The 14,722-nt window shown below is 38.8% G+C and overlaps 1 protein-coding gene across 2 annotated transcripts in view; it reads right to left on the reverse strand.

Annotated features, from left to right (window-relative positions):
- Positions 1–482: 482 nt before the first annotated feature.
- The window catches only part of ATP6V1H (ATPase H+ transporting V1 subunit H), a 49,696-nt gene continuing 35,456 nt past the window's right edge, over positions 483–14,722 (reverse strand). For both annotated transcript variants that reach the window (XM_061342936.1, XM_061342937.1), the window contains 2 exons: positions 14,234–14,347; positions 483–821 (listed from right to left, as the gene is read on the reverse strand). In XM_061342936.1, coding sequence (XP_061198920.1) covers positions 761–821; positions 14,234–14,347 — 175 coding nt within the window. In that variant the 3' untranslated portion in view covers positions 483–760. The remainder of the gene's footprint in view (positions 822–14,233; positions 14,348–14,722) is intronic.

The following is a 14,722-nucleotide window of genomic DNA, read 5'->3' on the forward strand; positions in this document are numbered from 1 at the left end:
AGTCTATGAAATTCCAAGTTTATCAGTTCCTGAACATGTTATTAAAAAAAAAACAAACAACAAAAAACAAAACAACACAGAAAGAAGCCCTGATCTCTGATCAGCCTTAACTGATGTTATACAGTTTGACTAATAATTTGAAATTTACCAGTTTTCACTAAAGGAGTGTTTTCTTTTTCTTTTCCTTTTCTCATGTCTAGATTTTCTTAGTGTAGTCTCTAACCCCATCCCCAAAAAAACCCATACGCTTGCTTTTATATACAATTATACCACTGTTTTGAGACTTGGTGTATTTTTAGTACTGATAATCAACACTTTTCGGGCTATTGCATTTCCTATGAAACACTAAGCAAAAGCTTTATTAATTTCTCTGGAGACATATAGGGACTACCTGCTTATCTTGAGAAGTGATAACACTGATAACCCACTGAAAGACCAGTTTTTCTGATTATAATACAGCTGATTATAACACGGAATGAATATCCTTTAATAACATTCTTTATTATGAGAATAAATACATAAAACAACACAATATATTAGCCACATTTCCTCATATACATTCAGAATATAACAAGAAGCTAATAGGCATAATCATCAGAACCAGTTCAACAAAGAGATTTTTACCAAGCAAAAATCACCAGAGGACAGCTGGAAATTTTGTGTGCTAGTAGCAGGCAAAGAACACATGATTTCATTGTTCCCTTGATATTAATTTAAAGACAAACATACTGTAGTTATAAGCATGAACTGACGGGAGTGTTTAGCTCCGTGCGGTGGCCGTTTGAGGTTGTTCTGACTGCAACTGCTTTCCAAGGTATTCCCTGAAATACAACAAAAAATTAGATTGAGAAACATCCTGGAGACCAGGGAGTATGGAATAAAGAAAGGGGAAAAAGCTTTAAGCTTAGAATTAATCCTTAAATAATGCTTACTATTTGTTGATAGTCAACTGGAACTACTATGAGACTACCTAAGCTTTAGGTATCCATCATCTACTGCCCTGAAAATAAGGTACAAACCGAACATCAACAAAACTGGAAAAAGAAGCAGTCCAGTCGTAATCTTTAGAAGTCCTGGCAACTGTGACAGAACATCCATGAAGCCCACAGACTTTGCTCGCTAAACATACATGTTAGAAGCTGTGGCAAAGGCTCTCTTCCCATAACCCAGCTGCATAAGCACAAGTAATACTGATGGATATAATGGCAATTTAACCCATAGCCAACCAAAATAGACACTGACTAAAGAACTGTACGTCTGAGTTGGAAAAAAGAACAGATATTTGAGCCAGGCTCGCTGTATACCAAAAATTTCCTTACCTGTATTTTGAACTGCTTATTTTGTCACTTATTTTACACCTGTCATCTTAACACTGGAACAAATGCCCTCCAAATTCTTAGCATTTGCCTTGAACAACAATACCTAAATTCTCTGTAATACTGCACAATCCTTGTGAATGTTCCCATCTTTCACTGTCTCCTATGAAAGCACCTCAACATCTCACAGAATTGCAAAGAAGATGAAAGTGGTATTTTAGTAGTGCCTGGGTTATTGCTTGTTACAGAAAGTACACTTCAATAATTGTACCACTGTAGCAGCAGAAAGAAAGGTTTCAGGACCTGTGAGGCATACACATTTTTTTCCACTGCTGATTGTACGCTTAGCACCCAGTTTTTCCTCACTAAACAGGTATTTCAGCCTACACAGATTAAACATAAGAAGCAGCTCAGAGAAATTATGTTTAGAATGAAGCCTTAAAAAGAACTCAAAAGATAACTCAAGAATATGCACTTGTGCTTTATTTAAAGTTAAAAATATTAGTTCTTACTGTACATTTCAAAAACTAGTTTTCAGTTTAGTGTCCTGTTGAATGGCTATTACCTAGGCATTACAAATCCTACCACACAATGAAGTTTAAGATCACAACTGTACCACCCAACATCATTTTTCTCAGTTTTAAAGTTAAGTATCTAGAAAAGCAAAATTCCTATAATGTTAACTTCAAACTCCACTAGCAAAGAAAATAACACAATTTGGATGCTGCACTTACATTACTGTTTAGCACCTTTCTTCACAGCTTTATCAGGTGTTGCAGCAGGATCACAGCATTTTAATAACTGGGCTGCACTCAATAGATATGACTCGATCATAGTAAGTATATTACCACCCTCAAAGTAGAGACTTCTGATGGCAAAGAAAGAAATGAGCTGCTCTCCTGTGGTTCTGCAGGACTCAGAGCTGTACCACCAAAATAAACAAAATTTGACAGCCACCCAGAAACACAGCCAGCAACTACAGAAGGGTTTCCGAACCTCCTCCTGCTCCCCCAGTGTTCTTTCTCCCTTTGTTTTAGGTATGTACTGATTCTAGTACTTATCTGACATCCAGCCTTGAAAGCAACTGACACTTGCTGCATACTTGGCTCTGCAAACAGCATCAAAAGGCTGCAAAGTTATTTATTTATAAAGCACACATGAACCATTTTGACTGTGAATTTCTCACACAAGTACTTAGAAGCAGGAAAAATGAATCAAGCTAACAATCCAGAACAGTACAACTATTGCATAGCTTACACTGGTTCAGATGCATGCTCAAGGCTTACTAAAATCCAGTCATAATGCAGTGTATTCAGCAAAATCTCTGAGAAGGCAGTCACATATTCTGTGGGTACTGACTGCCTTAATGGATACATTCAACTTCTAAGGACATGCAGTAGATATCACAGTATCTTCCTTACAAAGCCATTTCAGTCATTCTTTTCCAGATGTGAGGTTTAAATCCAGGGACAAGGAAAACCTTTTATCTCATCTCCCCATACAGAGGAAATATCTGCAGTTACTGCTCTACATGATCATGCTACAAACCCAGGTGAAAACCGTCGTGTTCCTACCCCATCACTTCCTTAGCCACCACCAAGGGCCACTGAAATGCACAAACCTTGTCCCATCTGCTGCTGCAAGTATCAGTTAATTTTCTACTTGCTTATTATTTCAAATCAAATGTCATTGGTTAACCTAAGACAAGTTCTTGCCTGGTCTATGCCAGATGATGAGAGAGATCGGTAAGAGACTGATAGGAGGGATTTAGACAACGTTTCAACATGAAAGCTTCATGTGCAGCCTTAGGAGAGCAGACTGACAGGTTATTCTGCCAGGCCTTTGGTCACTTCTCCCTCTGATCTTCCACCAAAACTCAAGCTACTGAGATTAGCTTCAGTAGGCTCCTATTCTCCCTATGTTAGAACACATACTAAAAGGGCAATAAGATGCAAGTATATTTTTTTACATACTGGTATTTCATCGCATCAGGAGGTTAAGTAGCACTGTAAGCTTCAATCTTGGTGCCCATCACCATGTATTACAAGTCAAGCATCTAAGATTTTATTTATCCTGCACTGTTACTTAGTTAAAAGAAAAATAGGATTTGAGAATTCATGCTTACCCAACAAAATTTGAATTACCATTAAGAATGCAAGCATTCAACACATTGCACTGTAAGAGCATGTACACTGAAAGAACAATAAATCTTGTCAGCAAGATTAACACATGACTTTGCAAAATATTAAAACCAGCATCTGTCAGATTAGAGATGCATGCTACAATGGAAATGAGATATTTCTTAAATTGCAAGCTATAAATCCACAAATTGGACCACTTTACCCTATTCTACACTTACTTTCTTAGTCTTTCCTTCATAACTTCAGACAAAGACCACTTTACCACAAAAAAGCATTGTGGTTGGTCTTTTGCAAGCACATCAAGTTTCTAAGATGGTTCACCCAGAAAAAAAAAATAACACAACATATGAGCCTGGCAGAGATTCATGTATGCCTGATCAGCTCATATTATAGACTAATACAAAACATATCCTGTTAACTTTGACATAGCTGAGCTTTGGGGCCTACAAACCTATTGTCTTTCAGCACACAGTCTTACCAATAATACCATTTTTCACTTCTAACCAGGCCACCAAGGAGATCTGCAGAATGTCAGTATGCATTCTACAAGATGTACAAAATTCAAATACAAACTCATGGAAAAAGAGCAAAATCCTGTCCTGGCCAACAACAAATTCAGTCACCAACTCCCTCCACTAGAAAACTGCCTTCTACCTTGAGTAGGCATTGTATTAGTGTATATAATATTTCAAAAGCCAGTCAGAAGCAGCAAACACTTTCTCAATACAAAAACACCAGCTCTCCAGCCATTACATAAATCTCATTTTAATTTTAAATCTTCTAAGGTGATGAAGAGAAATGAAATTCTATGTACCAGTAATACTGTGCATGGTTACAAATAATGCTGTATTCCTTAACTGCTTTCCAAGAAAGGGAAGGAAAGTTACCACATACTTAATAGTGCTCCCTCAAGTCAATAAGCATCTGGAAAAGTCTGTTCTCCCTGACACAAATAGACTTGAATTAAGCACATTATTGGCATACTGACCCTTGCTGGAACTGTAGATGTGACCTCCGTAGATATTTTTAAGGTACCTTGCAACAGTTCCTAGTAACACTAACTTGAAATCAGTACTAGAAATCACGCAACACAGAAAAAGGTGGCAATTAATCCTCCAGCATTAATAATCAAGATGGAATGAGGAAAGGTCTAAGTTCTCTTTGGAACAAAAAGTTCTACTTTGACTGTCTTCCTCACAGTGGAACAGAAAACCATCTTTATGACAAAGCAGATGATGCTGGTACAGACAAGCTTATATTTACAGTTAACTGCATTCAAACATGAAACAACTGATTCAGTATAAATTTACAAGAGTACAAAAGATTACCTCTGCATTGCTAGAAAGTGTCAAAACAAGCTAGTGTAGGACACCACTTTTGAGAGTAACTACACAAGCCTCCATTTCCCAACTAGCTCTCAGAACAACAGAATTTGAAACACCACATTTTCTCACTTTCTTGGTTATTCATAAGTCTGATGGTGAGATGCAAGCAATTTCTATTTGCAAATTATCTTTTCATTTCTATTAGATTAACCAAGTGAGATTTCCACACCAGCAATTTACCCTTTTTCGGGCCTATCTTTAAACACACTTTTTCTGCAGTTTCCAGAGTGCTTTCTCCAAGAAGAAAACTTAGAGGTGAATACATGAAGTTATTGTATCTCAAATCCTTATTCCACTTTGTTGCTTCATTCCATTTAATTAGATTTGTTGGTGTCTGACAAACACTGACACCCTCAAGCTAAGATACACTTAAGTGTCATGGTAAATGAAACAAATGTGTACTGGTCATTTAGCAAAAGTCATAAGGAACTGATCCAACATGTAAGCTACCAATTCAGTGAGTACAAAATAAAGAGATAATTGTAAACTGACACAAGACCCTACCTGAAAATTTCATATTAAAGGGCAATCAATCTCTGACATATGGGGAAGTTTTATGGTGCATAGAAGAGATTTCTAGAGGCCATATGCTAAAGGGAACAAGCCTTGCTGTTTTATTAGTACTACTTTCAGTGTTATATTCCAAATTCTAGTGTAGTTAGATTTCACTGCCTTATAAAGAACTGAAAATTCTTTTTAGGAGGCAAGGGAAGAAAAGTGGATGAAGGATAGAAGAAAGGAAGGACGAAACTGACACATTCTCTTTTCTGACAACATTTATTTTAAATTTTGCTTCCAACCTATTAAAGAACCAAGTTATCAAAAAATATTTGACAGTTCGGAACACCTGTAATTTCTAGCTTGTTTTAGTAGTCTAGGTTCCTAAGAGGCAGAATGCTTTCCCTTGACAAAGAGCAATATAAAACTGACTTTATTTTTCTCTACCTAAGCATAAACCTAGAGTCCCCTGCTTTTGAAAATTAAATTGAAAAGCCAGTTCTGAAGAAGGTCTACACCTCATGAAAAGGTACAGAAGTGTTATAAAGCTACAATAAGAAGTCTGACTCGAGCCACTCGAAAAACATTGCCAACATACACTGTTACACACAAGTCAAAGATATGACAAATACTTAATTTCACAAGACAGGCAGCAGAAGGAATGTTTGAACAGACAGAACAGTCTTGCCATCTTTATATTGCATTTCCACTAGCAATCCAATAACCTGGATTTGTTGAGAGACACCAGTTTTGGCAATTTATCATGGCTTCACAAATTGGTATTCAAGATACACAACTGATGCATTCCAAGTTCTAAGCAGTTTAAAGCACCCCTTGAAAGCATTCATCTTGTGTTACACTGCTGCAAAAACAACTGTTTTGTTGTACAGATGTGACACTCTCTGGAACCTTCTGAGCAGGAGACGAAGTAGCAAGTATTAAATGAAGTAGCAACACGAGGGCAAGGTTGCAACTGTCTCTCAAGTCCCCATCTAATCCAGCAGGGAACAAAGCTGACACGGCCACCCTTGAATCAATGCCTGCCTTTCTCATGGAGCACTTATCCAACTGTTCTGGTGAGACAGTACTTTTTGTTCAGGTGAGTTGCTTTCTGGTAATAAGCTCCCTTGAACCTGGTTACTGCAGTGTCACATTAACAATAGTGGTGGCCAGAAAAAAGTCAGCTGGAGAGGGGCACCACAGATTCATCTGCCTTGTCACAGAAACACAGCCACACTAGTCAGTAAAGAAAATGAAGAAACCAGGTGCTACCAAACCTGGAGCTATGTTAATACTTAGCTCCTGAAATATAATATTAAAATGTCATACTGCTGGATCAGAAATTATGGCACTGCATAGTTTCACAGTATCACAGTATGCTAGAGATTGGAAGGGACCTCAAAAGAACATCTAGTTCAATACCCCTGCCGGAGCAGGAACACCTAGATAAGTTTACACAGGAATGTGTCCAGGCGGGTTTTGAATGTCTCCAGAGAAGGGGACTCCACAACCTCAATGGGCAGCCTGTTCCAGTGTTCTGTCACCCTCACTGAGAAGTTTCTTCTCAAGTTTAAATGGAAACTCTTGTCCTCAGGCACCTCTCCCATTTCCCAAGACTCGGTAAAGATGATGGAGAATGTTCTAGCAATGACCTCCGCCAGTTCCCTCAGCACCCGTGGGTGCATCCCATCTGGACCCATGGATTTATGGATGTCCAGATTGCTCAACTGGTCTCTAACCCATTCCTCATCGACTAAGGCAGACCGCTCCGTTGACCTGACTTCATCTGAGGTCTCAGCGGTACAGGGCTCTTCAGGACTGCCTCCGGCAGAGTAGACAGAGACAAAGAAGGCATTCAGTAACTCTGCCATCTCTGTATCTTCTGTCACCAGGGCACCCGTCCCATTCATCAGTGGGCCTACATTGCCTCTGGTGTTAGTTTTATCTGCCATGTATTTGAAAAAGCTCTTTCTGCTGTCCTTGACCCCTCTCGCCAGCTTTAATTCCAAGGAGGCCTTAGTCATCCTAGCAGCTTTCCTACATCCTCTAGCAGCAGCCTTATATTCTTCCCAAGTGGCCAGCCCTTCCTTCCATGACCTGTAAACTCTCCTCTTCCACTTGAGCATACCCAGCAATTCCCTATTTAGCCACGCAGGTCTCCTGACCCTCTTCCTTGACTTCCTACGTGTCGGGATGCTCCGATCTTGAGCTCGGAAAAAGCAGTCCTTGAACGTCAACCAACTATCTTGGGCCCCTTTCCCTTCAAGCAGCCTAGCCCATGGGATTTCCCCTAGCAATCGCTTGAAGAGGCCAAAGTTTGCCCTGCTAAAGTCCAGGGTTGCAATTCTACTTGCTATTCTACTGACCCTACCACACAAGATCCTGAATTCCACCATCTCGTGGTCGCTGCAACCAAGGCAGCCCTCAACCTTCACTGCTTCGATCAGACCCTCCTTGTTAGTGAGGATGAGATCCAGCAGCGCACCTCTCCTGGTTGGCTCATCCACCATTTGCATGAGGAAGTTATCATCTATACACTGGAGGAACCTCCTGGACTGCGGCTGGGTTGCTGAGTAGCCCTTCCAGCAAACATCAGGGAAGTTAAAGTCCCCCATGACGACCACAGCCTGTGATTGTGAGGCCGCTCTCAGCTGCCTGTAGTTTTGTACATTATTTTATATATGAACTATATACTATATATATTAGATACACCATATGTATATTTTAAACAATAAATGCACTGCTCTTCACAGTAGTAAATAGAAATAGTACAGCTATGTTCTTTAGTTTACTACTTTCAGAGTTGGACTGAGAGGGGGTAACTGGAGGGCTACCACACAGGGAATCTGCAGTTCTCTTCTGTCACTTCTTTGCTGAATACAATTTTCTCCCTTGACTCAGTGGATTAATGCAATGCAAAGTATTTAAAAAAAAAAAACAAAAAAGTTTAAGGCTTATAAGATATTTGTCTATTATACCAAGGGTGAATGTAAGAAGTGCTGAAGATAACCCAGCACAAGCAAACAAAAAGAACAAACACATGTACTGAAAAGTTTAACTCAATTTTCCTATCAGGAAATCAAATCTTTAAACTAATAGTAATCCGATGTGAAACTATCCAAAAAAAGTTACTTCTTTGGTGACATGTTTTTCAGCACAGCCTATGAAAATAATTTATTTGGAGAAAAAGAAAAAAAAAGAAAATTCAAACTGAACAGGATGTTTAATATTTGCAAAGTATTTGCTCCATGTTAACAGAAGCTCCAGAAATATTAAAGTGTGTTTTACATAGAGTGCAGATCCCATAACAGAACATGGTCACAGTGTACAATCCCAGAGAGCACACACACACTACAAACTACAGTCCCTACCTGTATGGAGGGAAACTTTACAAGAGTACATATTTATGCTCAAATAAAAAGATGAAACACTCACACTACGTATCAAGTGTGCCTATCACTAACTGGATTTTTGTCTCATTCTAGCTAGGAACTGTCCTCTTAAAAATACTATTTTTTATCAGGGACACACTACGTTCTCAAACTTGTTAGTTACTCCTGTTATCTACTAAAAAGGAATTGTATTGATGATGAAGGCTAAAGAAATGGGGTAAATAAATACAGTGGATTCCATTATCTTGTATGTATTGTTCCCTAGATTTAAACCTACTCTATTAAGCATTACACATCTGAGTTTTGGGACAAGGATAAAAAAAAGAAGAGGGGGGAAAGGATCAAACTTCACAGCTGCCAGTTAATTATCATTACACCTTGCACTTCTCTCTACTAAAAGCAAGCATAGTAGGAGAAGCTATTTTAGGAGACACATGGGCTTTGGAGCACAAACTTTATGCCAAAGAATAGTAAGAAATGCTGAATATTCAATAACTAACTCCATAGAAAAACAGCTTCTAAATATAGCATACTGCAAATCCTAGGCAGTTTCAGTTTTTTAATGTCTCTCTACATAACTAGACACTTTAAAAGATAGAAAGCAAGTAATTTTGTCTGGGATGTGCACTCTGAAAATCATATATGAATCTTTTGTATATTCAAAGCTTATATGAATTTGTTGCTTCATTCAGTATGCTATTTATTAGTTTTACTTCCAATACCATACTTGACCATGCACCAATGATGCATCCTGACTCCCACTGTTCATCATCTGCTAACATATCCATACTCTCCACGTACGTATCAACTCACTGACTAGCAGTGAAGACTTTATTCCAAATGTCTGCCTGTTTAGAGGATGTTTATAGCTTAGAGCCTGCAGAGGTGAAAGCATCCTGAGGAGATGAGGCCTCATACTTGAGCACAGAGGTAAGGGCATAAGCAGAAAGGTAGGGCAACACAGGCCAGTATTTTAGTCAATGGGAGAAACTGCCAAAAGATGGTGTGAGTTCCACCATTACCCTGACTCAGCCAGAGGAAAACCAAACAAGTCTGTAATCAGATCCACTCTGTTTTTGGTAGCATTTGTACGAATACTGAAGATTATTTCACTGAATACCAGGATGGAAGGGGCCTCAAGGATCATCTGGTCCAACCCTTCCAGGAAAAGCGTAACCTAGACTAGATGAACCAGCACCCTGTCCAGCCGAATCTTTAAAGTGTCCAGTGTTGGGGAATCCACCACTTCCCTGGGGAGATTGTTCCAATGGCTGATTGCTCCCTTATGAAAAATTTTCCTCTTGTGGCCAGTCAGAATCCTCCCAGCGTAACTTGTGCCCATTGCCTCTTCTTTACCGTGTGACTCCTTGTAAAAGAGAGTCTCCATCTTCTTTGTACCACCCTTTAAGAACCGGACCATGGTGATAAGGTCTCCCAAGCCTTCTTATCTCAAGGCTGAACAAGCCCAGTTCTCAGCTTTTCCTCACATGGCTTCCCAGTTCTTTGATCATATTTGTGGCTCTTCTCTAGACCCTCTCCAGCCTGACCACACCCTTTTTGTGTGGTGAATGCAAATAGCTCATTTCAGCTACAGAGGTTAAGTCACTGCATTTTACTTTACATTCACAAGAACAAAGAGCATACATGATCCATCTCTGCACATCAGCTAGGCTGGATACTCCAACAATTCTCTTTTTATTTCTGATCCCTGGTCCCAAGCTCCAAACAGCACTGCTACTGGCAGAGCAAGACTAAAGTAATATGGTGCACTTACTACATGAGTCATGAGCAAACTTTTCCTGGGCCTAACCTGGCTAGGAGACAAGCAAGTCTAATGCACTATGCTCTTGATGACCAGTAAGGTCAAACATAAATTATTTCATTAGCTTATTTAAATTAGTTCATTAAATGCAGAACATCTAGAATTCACCTAGATCTTCATCTAGCTCTTATTTTAGTGAAGTAATAGAAGGATAGAATAAATGACTTTAGAATGAAGCCAGAAGACTACAGGTTCACAAATCTTAAAGAAGAGATTATTCCCACTGATCTACTTCAGGCACTGAAATTGCTTTACACCGCCCTGAAAACAAAGTGCGCACAGAAGGAACTTGGGCTTCTAACTGTAGGTGCTTTGAGTCACAGCATCCCATCCCTTAAGTTCAGAAAATGTTGTGCATGAAGCACAGGAAAGGCATGTGCTTCATCTGTATAGATTCAAATATTGGGTTTCTTTAAAGTGATACATAAGTGTTGTCAACTTGGAATTTAATTATTTGATTCTTTTAAAGTACACATCATTAAAAACATTGTTCCAACAAGCACAAGGTTCCCAAAGCTATTTCCTAATACTAAAATGGTCAAGTTAGGTATTGCCACCAAACACCAGCAAAGGCAAGGAATAAGGAGATGATGTTTCTCATGGATAGTTAAAGCACGAATTGAACAGGACGCACACAAAAAATCTGCACCAACACTGCCATGCCAAACTCCTCCATCTGCCAATAACAGGTTTTTACCGTCAGCATGGAGTGCCACGACTAACACAGTGCAAGTGAGATTAAAACACAGGATCAATTACCATTTAAAGACATTAAGCAAGGCTACAAATATATCTTTGCTCCCTGCTTCGTCAAGTGCATGATCATTTAACGTGCAAATGTAACTAGAATATTTCACCTGAACTTACCTCATCTGAAAAGCTGACAGCAGTTACTGCTTTTGCCAACCCAGCTTCACCATTTAATAGAATGCCTGACAGTCTGATTTCACCCCATTTAGCCCTGTCTTAAAAACCCCTAAGGAAAAAGCAAGTTGAGCAGCTTGTACCTAACTATTCAAATTACTTCGGAGTTAATTGTCTCCAAGTTGAGTTATTAGCAGTTTAACAATACAGCTAAGCTTTAAACAGAATGCCACTTTAGCTGTCCCATGACACCTGGTTCAGGTACCAAAGGTTTTCCTTATTCTGCTGTTCTAGGCTCCAAAGCTACAACCTGGCAAAGCAAGCATTTTCTAATCCTTCCCCTGGTTAGCCTACAGGGCTAGGAAATGCATGACAGAGGCAGTCAGGTTAATGTCACAAACAGTAATTCAGAGTTGTTCCATGCCAATTAAACTCAAGAAACAATTGCTCTCAATGAAGTAGCTGAATTCCAACACATGTGGAAGCAAGGAGAAAAAGGCTTATTGTTTCCCCAGTTCTGAAGAGCAAGATAAGCAAAACCTTTAAGTTGCTGAGTAACCCATCTTACGATAAAGCAAAGCTAAATAAGTAGGCACTTGAACTGCACTGTGCAGCAGTCAGAGGACTCTGCTCTCTCTTCTCCCTACACAAGCTATAAAACAGAAGAGGTTCTGACACACATCAAAAGCCAGATCTATACAAAGACAGATCTAGCTTCCCACATACAAACAATGTGTCATTTCCTCAGTTCAAGCTACCCCTCTTCCAAGGGGAACATGTTTTGTCAAATATGAACCAAGGACAATGTGTCCCAGAGGCTTGATGCAGTAAGAAGCAAGAACATATTTCCTAGAGAGATGACAATATTAATCTCAAAATGGCACTTAAACAGATCCTTTTTGTTGACACGTCTGAAGGTCTGAATCCAGATATAACTGTAATCTCTGCCTCAAGTTTAAAGGTTCACTAACTGAAAATCACACACAGAAATGTTCACACCATTGAAAAACCAAGACAAATCTAGAAGACCTGATGTGATATTCTTAAAATAGAGTATGCTTAACTTGAAAATGAGAAAAAGCCAGGTTAGGCATCCAGGAAAACTTACTACCAGTGAGATTTGTGCTGGAGAAAGACCAGAGCTTTGTATTTTTATTACCAGATTTTCAAGACATCAGGACACACATGAAATAAGACCTGTCCCCCTGCAGAAGGTAAATTTAGTAACTAAGCCTTCAACACCGTAATCTCTATTTAGCTATTGTTGGTTTATAATATTCAGTGATTCAAATATGGGAAGAGCATAGTGAGAAATAAGCATATCAACAAACTGAGACTGGAATGTAATATTCAATAACGACCCCAAATTAGATTGCACTCAGCCACACATTGTGTCTCCACCTTCACACACTCATATTTGGTTAAAAATACTCAATACATTCAGTATTTTTAACCAAAGTTGTTACAGGTGGAGAATATTCACTCTGAATTTGATACAGTAGGTTATTTAAATGTGTGTTTCTCTGCTATAGAAAGCTCCCACAGTATGAGAGAGGAAGCAGAATAAAATTAATATAACATGCATGAGAGTAAAAAAACATTCTTCAGAAGAAAAAGGGAGAAAACTATCTTTCTTTTATAGAAGATACACTGCAGGGAGAGCGGACAGGAGTTTTTGTCAGCTTTGCTAGCCCATCTTCAATAGTCAGAATGTGCTTGATAAACCTTGTTCCCTACCACTTTCACACTGTTAGCATCACCACTACTCAGCCTTTTAAAAAGATCATATTGTGCCAGAAGTGAGAAAGCTGACAGAAGTTGTAGGTACTTCCAATCACCAAGCTCTTCAGAATAAAAGGTCATTTAAATTCAAAATCAAATTAGTTGGTTTTAGCTCAACATCTCTCTTTAAATATACTAGATGTACTGTTGCATTTTATCTTTCTAAGGTAATGCCAAATTGAAAATGTCACCTTTGGTGAAATCATAATTAATAACCAGATAAAAAAATCTTAATTAATATTTGTAACTCTCTGTGCTTTATGCTTAGCATAATTAATTAGTTTGTCAAGTTAAACTAAGTTATTTCACAAACACTGAAGTTTTTCAGATCTTGGGTCCTTCAACTCTTCACTATAAAGGTCCTGTGCTCTGTGGAAAGGCAGCATCACTCACCAGCAAGTTCTGTGGCAGAGTAAACCAGAACTTGGGGTTTTGGAGCTTTATTAGAGAACTAGTCAAGAAACAATGAAAGAAAAGCCTCACTTCAACTACTATTCTCAGCTACTGATGAAAGAGATACCAACAAGTGATTTTCAGCTTCATATAATCAACCAGACCATAAGCTTCTGCGACCCCAGGAGTTCAAGAAAAATTGTACCTACGCCCCTTAAAACAGCAACAGAAAAATAACAGCATAGGTGGGGGAAAAGCACTAGATCAAAGAACAATCCAAAAGTGTGGTCAGGCATGCATTTTGAAAAGCAACTGTCAATTAAGTACTCGAACAAATGCAAGCCTAAATTACAGTTCATATTGAACATTAAGCAGTTCAGATAAGTTGAAATGCAGTGAATTACTCTTGTGACACTCAATCATGCAAGGTGAAGCTACTCAAACTGCAATCAAAATACACAGAAAAACTAGCTAAGATCTTATGCATCATATTGCTCTATCATTTAAAACTGCAGTCTTACCACATAAAAATGTTATTCCCCCTTAAAGAAATCTCTTGTCTTGAATCCTCTCCCCACACCAAATATCTCCCAGTGTTAGTAGTATATTAACTAATCACATATATTAATTATTCACTTACCAATTGTGAACCATCAGCTTCTGCACAGCCAGTAGTGCATTATAACGAACTTGCTGGTCTTCATGATGCATGTGGTTCATTACCAACTGCTTACCACCAAGTTGTTCAATCACTCTGAAAGAGAGAAGGGGAGCAGTTTTATTGACGCTACTTCAGCTATCCTACCCAATCACCTCATGTTCAAGGCATTAAGAGGTTAAGTCACATAATATTTGTTAAAAGTGCTTGTTTCCTAACATATATGTCTTATTTGACACATTACCAATGCAGATCTCTCACACTAGCTATGAATTTAATGTTTTTTCAAGAGTTGACAGCATCAGAAAGTGTTTGTACTGTACTCTTCTTTGCTACCCACTACTTACTTCCATAAATTTTGAAATAAACAATGATCCAGGAAGAAGCCCTTTTCACAAAGGGTTATTCATCCAGCTTCGTTTGAGACAGTTGGCAGGGTACTGCACTAGCTATGATTACTTAGGAGGAGGT

The sequence above is a fragment of the Neopsephotus bourkii genome, unplaced genomic scaffold, assembly GCF_033783945.1.
Source record: "Neopsephotus bourkii isolate Nb327-2 ecotype Australia unplaced genomic scaffold, CSIRO-AGI_Nbou_v1 NB_1820, whole genome shotgun sequence".
Lineage (NCBI taxonomy): Eukaryota > Metazoa > Chordata > Aves > Psittaciformes > Psittacidae > Neopsephotus > Neopsephotus bourkii.